Source organism: Nanorana parkeri, unplaced genomic scaffold (genome assembly GCF_000935625.1).
Source record: "Nanorana parkeri isolate BGI_ZX_2015 unplaced genomic scaffold, ASM93562v1 scaffold1906, whole genome shotgun sequence".
NCBI classification, from domain to species: Eukaryota; Metazoa; Chordata; class Amphibia; order Anura; family Dicroglossidae; genus Nanorana; species Nanorana parkeri.
The window spans coordinates 256,422-265,432 of NW_017308174.1; the positions used below are offsets into that span (position 1 = coordinate 256,422).

The 9,011-nt window shown below is 45.9% G+C and overlaps 1 protein-coding gene across 1 annotated transcript; it reads right to left on the reverse strand.

Annotated features, from left to right (window-relative positions):
* Window positions 1–573: 573 nt before the first annotated feature.
* Window positions 574–7,405, reverse strand: SLC25A47 (solute carrier family 25 member 47). The gene is made up of 5 exons (XM_018572033.1): window positions 7,346–7,405; window positions 6,763–6,834; window positions 5,282–5,464; window positions 3,864–4,134; window positions 574–927 (listed from the first exon to the last, which is right to left on the reverse strand). Exons 1-5 carry the CDS (start codon window positions 7,403–7,405, stop codon window positions 647–649), a joined length of 867 nt encoding a protein of 288 aa, XP_018427535.1. The 3' UTR covers window positions 574–646.
* Window positions 7,406–9,011: the final 1,606 nt, after the last annotated feature.

The following is a 9,011-nucleotide window of genomic DNA, read 5'->3' on the forward strand; positions in this document are numbered from 1 at the left end:
CGGTCGCACGCCTTCCATACACTTTGCGATTCCATACACTCGCATGCCTTCCATACACTCCAGCTGGGCTGTAACAACATCCCATCATCCTCTGCCTCTTGGAGTCATGCTTGTACCTGTCAGTCTTGCAATGCTTCATGGGACTTGTAGTTCTACAACACCTGGAGGGCCGGAGTTGCCCATCCCTGGTCTAAGAGGTGGTACGGGGTATTTTTCTTTGCTCTCAGCGGGGAAACTAAGTTACTAAGATAATAAGAATTGATGTAGAATAAATAGCCTTTTAGGACAATGAATCTGCTGCCCCAACCAGTGTGCATCTGGGTGGGTGGATATGGCAGCGGTGACTTGATGGCGCACAGTGCGCCGTGTCCAGCAGGTTAGACTAGGATACCTGTGCAATGGAGTTAAGGATCTCTCTGGTTTTGCAAAATAACAATAAGTTTAATAACCTATAAAAGTATTCCGGGTCAATAACACGTATATACAACATTTCGCCATTTTACACCCCGAAACGTATTCCTATTTGTGTGAATGAAATTATTCCATAAAGTACAGAGAGGCAGCTGATATCTTCACATGGATCCGACCGATGAAGAGACTCTACGGCTTCAGCGGGAACCATCGACAGGTCTTCCTCGGCCTCCCGTCATGTCGGGAAAGCTTTTATTTGTTTCAAGACGGCTTCGTAGGCGAGGAAGACCACCATGTTCACAGGAAAGGCTCTGAGACAGTTCAGTGAGAGTCCTTTGAAGAGAACGCTGAACCCTTCCGTCCTGACGCTCTCAGTGACGCAGTGGATGACCCCCCGGTACCTCTGCTGTGTCATTCCGTCCACCTGCAGCCGAGCCTTAATCACATCCATCGGAGTGGCGATACCCCACGCTACCACCCCGGCAAGACCGCCGGCCAGCAGGACGCCCATGAATTCTATAGAATAAAGTGGAAAAAGAGCTTACAATCTATTGGGGTATAAGGGAGGATACAGAAGGTGGAAGAGCTTACAATTTATTGGGGTATAAGGGAGGATAGAGAAGGTGGAAGAGCTTACAATCTATTAGGGTATACGGGGGATACCGAAGGTGGAAGAGCTTACAATCTATTGGGGTATAAGGGGGATACAGAAGGTGGAAGAGCTTACAATTTATTAGGGTATAAGGGGGATACAGAAGGTGGAAGAGCTTACAATCTATTAGGGGATAAAGGAGGATACAGAAGGTGGAAGAGCTTACAATCTATTAGGGGATAAGGGAGGATACAGAAGGTGGAAGAGCTTACAATCTATTGGGGTATAAGGGAGGATATAGAAGGTGGAAGAGCTTACAATCTATTAGGATATAAGAGAGGATACAGAAGGTGGAAGAGCTTACAATCTATTAGGATATAAGAGAGGATACAGAAGGTGGAAGAGCTTACAATCTATTAGGATATAAGGTAGGATACAGAAGGTGGAAGAGCAATCTATTGGGGTATAAGGGAGGATATAGAAGGTGGAAGAGCTTACAATCTATTAGGATATAAGGGGGATACAGAAGGTGGAAGAGCTTACAATCTATTGGGGTATAAGGGAGGATATAGAAGGTAGAAGAGCTTACAATCTATTAGGATATAAGGGAGGATACCGAAGGGGAGGAGCTTACAATCTATTGGGGTATAAGGGAGGATGTAGAAGAGCTTACAATCTATTAGGATATAAGGGAGGATACAGAAGGGGAGGAGCTTACAATCTATTGGGGTATAAGGGAGGATATAGAAGGTGGAAGAGCTTACAATCTATTAGGGGATAAGGAAGGATACAGAAGGTAGAAAAACTACACACTGTGTTGCTTTGTGTAACTTTTACAAGATACACACCAAGAAGAAACATGTAGAAATCACCTTTGGGTGACAAGTCGGACCCTATAAAAATGTACGAGATTACATTTGGACTCTGAGTTAATTTTGGAAGCTGCTGCCAGGAATGTCTGACAGTGGAGCGCAGTCTGTACTTTTCCATTCATTACTATTCATCATTACCATGAGGATAGAGTTACACTGCCAGTGTCCTGTGTGTTGCTGATACTTCATCTCTGGAATGTAAACTCATGCCAACCGTACATGATAAGAAAAAGCATTGCACATAGTCAGGGAGACAATAGGCAAAGTGCGGGAATCCAAAAGATGGAGGGGATGGTGTATTCAGAGTACAGACAATAATGGGGTATATTGTCTGTTAAGGTGGCCATACACTTTACAACCATCGCAAGACCTTAGTCTTGCGATGGTTGTAAAGTAATTAAAAAAATGTACGATCTGCCCATCTTGGACAGGCAGATCGTACTTGCGATCATCGGAAGCCCACCCCCCTGAGGGGCGGGCTTCCGATGACCGCAATGCTGAACGGGCAGTGTGCGGCCCGTTCGGCATTTGTCTCCCGAGCATGCCACAAACCAGACGAAAATTGTACGATTTTCGGCTGGTTTTCTAGCATGCTCCTTAGACAAAAGACGTGCGACCGTACAGTAAAGACGGTCGCACGACTTCCATACACTTTGCGATTAAGCGGGGCAGGCTTTCGATGATCACAAGTACGATCTGCCCGTCCAAGATGGGCGGATCGTACGAGCTTTTAATAAGCTTACGACCATCGCAAGACGAAAGTCTTGCAATGGTCGTAAGGTGTATGGGCACCTTAAGAGTCTAGTGATATATTGCTTGGTGTACAGGCAATCCTGAGCAGATTGATTTCCCTCTGCGCCCATTTAGTTCTCGCACCAACATCACTCAGCAGAGAGGTTAGGGCGTAGGAGAGCCTCTCCTCCCACAAGCAGGATACTTCTGCAACCAATTATGTATGTAGCTGAGCTCCCACTGCCCACCAATACAAGGGTCACTTCCACTGCCCACCTATATGAGGGGGCACTCCCACTGCCCACCAATACAAGGGGGGACTTCCACTGCCCACCAATACAATGCGGGCACTTCCACTGCCCACCAATATAAGGGGGCACTTCCATTGCATTAATATAAGGGGGCACTTCCACTGCCCACCAATACAAGGGGGACTTCCACTGCCCACCAATATAAGAGGCACTTCCACTGCCCACCAATACAAGGGGGGACTTCCACTGCCCACCAATATAAGGGGGCACTTCCATTGCATTAATATAAGGGGGCACTTCCACTGCCCACCAATATAAGAGGCACTTCCACTGCCCACCAATACAAGGGGGGACTTCCACTGCCCACCAATATAAGGGGGCACTTCCATTGCATTAATATAAGGGGGCACTTCCACTGCCCACCAATATAAGAGGCACTTCCACTGCCCACCAATGTATAGGAGAACTTCACCACTGACCAGCAGTATAAAGGTGCCCTTCTCCACTGATCACCAATGCAAGGGGGAACATCACCACTGACCAACAGTGTAAGGGGGGAACTTCTCTACTGATCAGTAACATAAGGGGAAACTTCTTTACTGATTACCAATACAAAGGGGCACTTCTCCAGTGACCAGCAATGTAAGGGGGCACTTCTCCAGTGACCAACAATGTAAGGGGGCACTTCTCCAGTGACCAACAATGTAAGGGGCCCTTCTCTACTGATTACCAATGTAAGGGGTTTCTTTTCCACTGAACACAAATGTAAGGGGGCCTTTCTCCTCTGACCACCATTGAAAGGAGGCATTTCTCACAATTACAACTAATGTAAGGGGATACTACTTCACCGACCACCAATGCAAAGGGGGACCTCTCCACTGACTGCCAATATAAGAGGGCACTTCACCCACCATCCACCAATGTAAGGGGACACTTCTTGCCCAACAACCAATGTAAAGGGTTTTCAGCCCAGATATGTATGGTTCCTGGTATGGGGTACCTTACCTGTATTACCTTGATCAACCGGAACAAACCACTCCCGGAACACGGCATAGGACAGGAAGTAGGTTGCGAACGAGTGGCAGTCTCGAAACATCAGAGCAAAGACTCCCTTATACAACCCAAAAAATCCTTCCTCCTTGGCGATGGTGAGCAGGCAGTGTACGGGACCCGTGTATTTGGGGCGGGCGAGGAGGGCACATGTGCTGGAATGGTGGGGCGACACTTGCGTCTGGAGCCGGACTTTTGCCATGTCTGCTGGAGATGAAACTAACACCTGGGGAGAGGAAATAAAAAAATGTGAATTTGCTTTTCTTTTGTTTTAAGTGGTTTAGATCCAAAATTCTATATTTTAAACTCATCCAAAGTAAAAACAAGTCATATATAGAAAATAATATATATTTAAAAAATAATACATTGCAGCTTTCCAGTCCCTAGACGTGGTGGTTGCATTTCTTTTTTCTGGATTTTTTCATTTATTTTCACCTGCCAGTAACACACTTACTGTCCTTCTTATCCCAGGATGACAAAAAAAAAGATTGTAAACCTAATGGCAATATTTTTTTATAGTGTGAAAAGCTTAGAAAACCTCTGTCAGACCCCCGCTGAGGAATTCTCTCAGTTTGTCCTGCTGACCATTAACTGGGACTGAAAGTGATGGAAAATCCAACATTTTGAGTTGTCACTCGGGATGCACCGATAACTGTATTTCGGTATCGAGTACGAGTACCGATATTGTTTTTCCGATACTCGCTGATACCGAATACCGATACCGGAAGTCCAATTAAGGAAGCCAGGTGGCATGTAATGACTCGCCACCTGGCTTCCTGATTAGCAGGGAAGCCGTCCCCATGCTTCTCGTCCCTAAGTGACGAGAAAGAATGAGCCGGCTTTCTGGCCAATCATTACAGAGCGCCCGGCTTCCTGACTGGCCAGCTTCCCAACCAATCAGGAAGCCGAGCAGCGAGTCATTACACGCTGCCTGGCTTCTTGATTGGCCATGGAGCCGGCTTCCTGGCCAATCAGGAAGCCGGGCAGTGTGTAATGGGCGAGTACGAGAACTCACCCAAATACTCAGCATCAGCACCGATACCGATACTAGTATCTATTATCGGTGCATTCCTAGTTGTCACCGAAACAGAAATAAAGGGGAAATCTTCCAATAAGGATACTTGTTCCTGGGACAACTAACAGGGAATTTCCCCTCACCTTTGAGAGATCTCCTCTCACTAACTGTTGTGTTTACAGGACAGGAAGTAAAGGTAAATCTCCCCAATGGGACATAGATGGCAAAGAAAACCTGACAGGAGTTCAATCCATTCCCTACTTCACCCAAAATGAAAACAGGTTTTGGCTTTAGATAAGTTGAGGACTTTGTGGTTCCGATTCATTTCCACGAGCTGCAAAATGCCTGGTCACGGTACCTGCACTCCCCCGGCGGCATAGCCCGAGATGAAGATATCGAACTTCGAGGGCTTGATGTTTGCTGTTCCGTACTTCAGCTTGCACAAGTTGTGAAGGAAATTCCTGTACACCCCGAAAACGATGGAAGAGCTGATGGAGACGGTGGAAATCGGCATTGACATTCCTTTGAAAAACCCTGACACCTCCAGAGAGAAATGAGACAGCGACGAGTTTATTATTTCTTTGTTTGCGGAAGAGTCAATGTAACAAAAATAATGTATTCTGATAACTGTATGCAGTCAATGGATGTATTGAGATGATTCATTCCATATAGACACCATCCACATGTACATGCAGACCAAGTTTAAAGGGGTCCATTTATAACCAATTCACAGAGCCATTCACTCGAATCTAAATAGAAGCAAAGAAACGTATGTTCTTAGATATATTTTCAGGTCAAATGTATTATAATGTGATGCCACAAAGTGGCCACTAGATGGAGATGAGGAGCGTTGGAACTAGATATGTTTTTTCCTATGCCCCTCAGCTCCATCTAGTGGCCAAAATGTGGTATTGCATTACATTGGCAGTGTTGGCAATCTTGCTTGACGTTCAAAGTTAGCAATCTTTAAGGGGATCCTCATTGAAGTCTATGTTGGGTATATCCTGCTAATCAATTCTGGCCATTTGTAGGGCTAATAACCAAGATATTGGCCAACAAAAGGCCTGAAAAGCCGGGCACTGTCATGGGGGGCATGTACCAATGCCCCAAAAAAATTGATGGCTGCTGTGAGCACACACTTTTATAGAAAGGGGCGGGGTTTTCCATTCCTTCAAAAGTATTGGCTGTTGTGAGTAAGCTGACAAAGGCCTTAAACTGCAACTTGCGGGGTAATTTCTTAATTCTGGCGGTGAAATCGCTCACTATTCGGCAAAAGGTTTGCAATCTGTGAACTTCATTATTTGCCTCAGGAAGGGGGTCCTCTGTGGCTCTGAAACATCGCCATGTTTGGCAGCAAATAAATGTCCCACCAACTCGTGTGCTGGTGACATTTTGCATTTTGGACTGTCATACTGACGGCTCTATCCGTCACTTCACCAAAGTGCCCTCTATCATTTAGATCTTGGCTGTAGGGAGCGCTCTGGATCTCATGGGTACATTGTGGGCTTCGGGATTCACCATGGACCTGTGATAGCAGCAAATCTGAACCTCACATCTACAGTAGTTACCTTTTATATCTGCTTTTTATCCTGCTGCTGCAACTGCTCAACCACCACACCTTGCCTAGTTATCATGTATCCCAACCTCTGTCAATGTACTTTTGTCAGTCTGCATATAAATGGGGAAAATATAACAATGGCGTATGAGATAAAAAAAAGGAATTCCTATACAGAACACTATCATCGAATGTATTAAACATATACATGTCACAGTACAATACTTTCACAATAGAGGTCCCTTAAATGCACCGAAATTAAAAAAAAGTTTCCCAGTCCTTACTTTCTCCATTTTATATGTGGAATGGATACAGTGCCAGATTCCGGTGTAGTTCCTCTGTGTTTGGATTCGGACCTGGAATGGAAAACCCAAACCGTAAGATGGAGAAGAATGTGAAGTATACAGGGCTGTACGTACCCTGAGGCCCTTGTGTGCCTTTACCTAGGACCTGATCTACAGATGTTCTGGGTGTATATACAGTATATGAATAGGGCTGTACGTACCCTGAGGCCCTTGTGTGCCTTTACCTAGGACCTGATCTACGGATGTTCTGGGTGTATATACAGTATGTGAATAGGGCTGTACGTACCCTGAGGCCCTCGTGTGCCTTTACTTTGTTTTACTTAACTCTGGTTTTTTTGTTTGTTTTTAATTTTTGCTTATGTTTCCTGCTTGGGAGATTTCCCTTTACTTCTTGTCCCAGAAACAAAACAGGACGTGAGAGGAGATCTCTCCAAAGCAAAGCAAAATCCCCTCTTGTTGTCACTAGAACAGGGTTTTCTATTGGAAGATTTCACTTCACTTCCTGTTCCAACTCTCAGTGACCATGAGCCTCTAGTTACAGAGAGAACAGGAAATAATCTACCTTTACTGTGTCCAGAGGGTATCCCACCATGACTCCACACGCTCCTGTAATAAAACACATCGCATAAAGAATGTCATACAGACAAGTGATTACAATGTATACATTCACCTAGATCAGGGGTCAGCAACCTGCGGCTCCGGAGCCGCATGTGGCTCTTTCATCCCTCTAAGGATAATGACAGAGGTTTGGATACACGTCTTCTCAGTTGCCATTGGGATGTGCGGGATCCCTTGTGTGTCTCTGTGCCTTTAAGGAGGCTGGGCGTCCTCCTGACAAACCTGCACCCAATTTGATATCTTCTGCCCCCATGTGCTCCAAGATGGAGACTCTCATAGTTTAGAGTTAGGACCGCACTATAAGAGGTGCCTTGGCGCGGCAGTGCGGCTCTCACATCCTTTGCAGAAGACGTGTATCCAAACCTCTGTCATTAACCTTAGTGGTGAGACAAGTTGTTTTACATGCTAGTTTGTGAGTGTGCCATGATACCTTTCTACTGTTTTACTGTTCAAAGCCCATTTCGTGTGCACCTTACTGTATAACTGGTAACAAATTGTTGAGTGCGTTTGTCGTTTGTTTGCTTGTCTTTCATCCCTCTGCCGAGGCTCCCTGTCCAGGGGCGAAACTACCGCCGGATGCCTCGGGCCCTGAGGCGGCCCAGTGAGGTCCGGTACTGGGCCACCCCCTAGTGGAATATGCGGCAGTGCAGGGTCGCGGGGCCACGTACTGCTGACGGGCTTCTCAGCAAGGGGGCGGGTGACCAGTCCACATGAGGCCCTGCAGAGCCCACCATAGAGAGTCTCAGATGGGTTGTGCAGGATCTATGGTGTGCTCTGCTGGGTCACTCTCAGGTGGGCTCTGCGGGGTCTCAGGTAAGCCCTGAGTCAGTGCGTTACTAAGCCCACATATACCTATATACATGCTATACATGGCATAAAGGTAAAAAACGATATATGACGTGTTATCTTCATTTTAGATGTCAAAAGGGTTTTGTGGCTCCCGGTGTTTTCTTTTCTATGGGAAACGGGTCCAAATGGCTCTTTGAGTGTTTAAGGTTGCTGACCCCTGACCTAGATAGACAGACCCAACCAACTGATAGACCGTGATCACTAGGGTTGCCACCTGTTCAGGATTCACTCGGACAGTCCGGGTTTTGAATGTTGTGTCCAGGTTTCATGGCAGCAGAAACCCGGACAGAAGATGTCAGGCAGACAGGGGCAACCAAAATAAAGATATAGGGGCTACTGGCCCCCCCACTGAAAATAGTCTCAACTGTGATATTTACTTATGGATAAGCCGCGACTCATTCTCCCCTAGAGTGTTCGGGGTTTCCTTTGAAGAAAAGGTGGCAACCCTAGTGATCACTGACACAATTGCCAAAAACATTCCTGCCTACACCTATGGGTGGTGGGATGCTTGAAACACTTTAATCATTTTATCTTTGGAGGAGGACGACCTCAAGCTTAATTTGTGTCTAAAATTAAAACATAAAACAATGACACATTTATAATTTGTAGAATTCTGTAAAGGAAATGAGCTGTTTTCTGCTGCCACCCTGAGATTAACTCAGACCTGTCAGCAACTGGGCAATTCATAGTTACATAGTGAAAGTTGAACTCCAGGATAAGTAAATATCATCTAAATACAAGATCCACGTATATTCTCCCTG

What these genes read in the sequence shown, in the direction of transcription:
- SLC25A47 (XM_018572033.1), bottom strand. Translation starts at nt 7,405, where the DNA reads ATGTGTTTTATTACAGGAGCGTGTGGAGTCATGGTGGGATACCCTCTG. An exon ending in ACCCTCTGGACACAGTAAAG is followed by an intron (nt 6,835 to 7,345) that starts GTAGATTATTTC and finishes TTTCCATTCCAG; the next exon opens with GTCCGAATCCAAACACAGAG. An exon ending in ATGCCGCCGGGGGAGTGCAG is followed by an intron (nt 4,135 to 5,281) that starts GTACCGTGACCA and finishes TCCTCTCCCCAG; the next exon opens with GTGTTAGTTTCATCTCCAGC.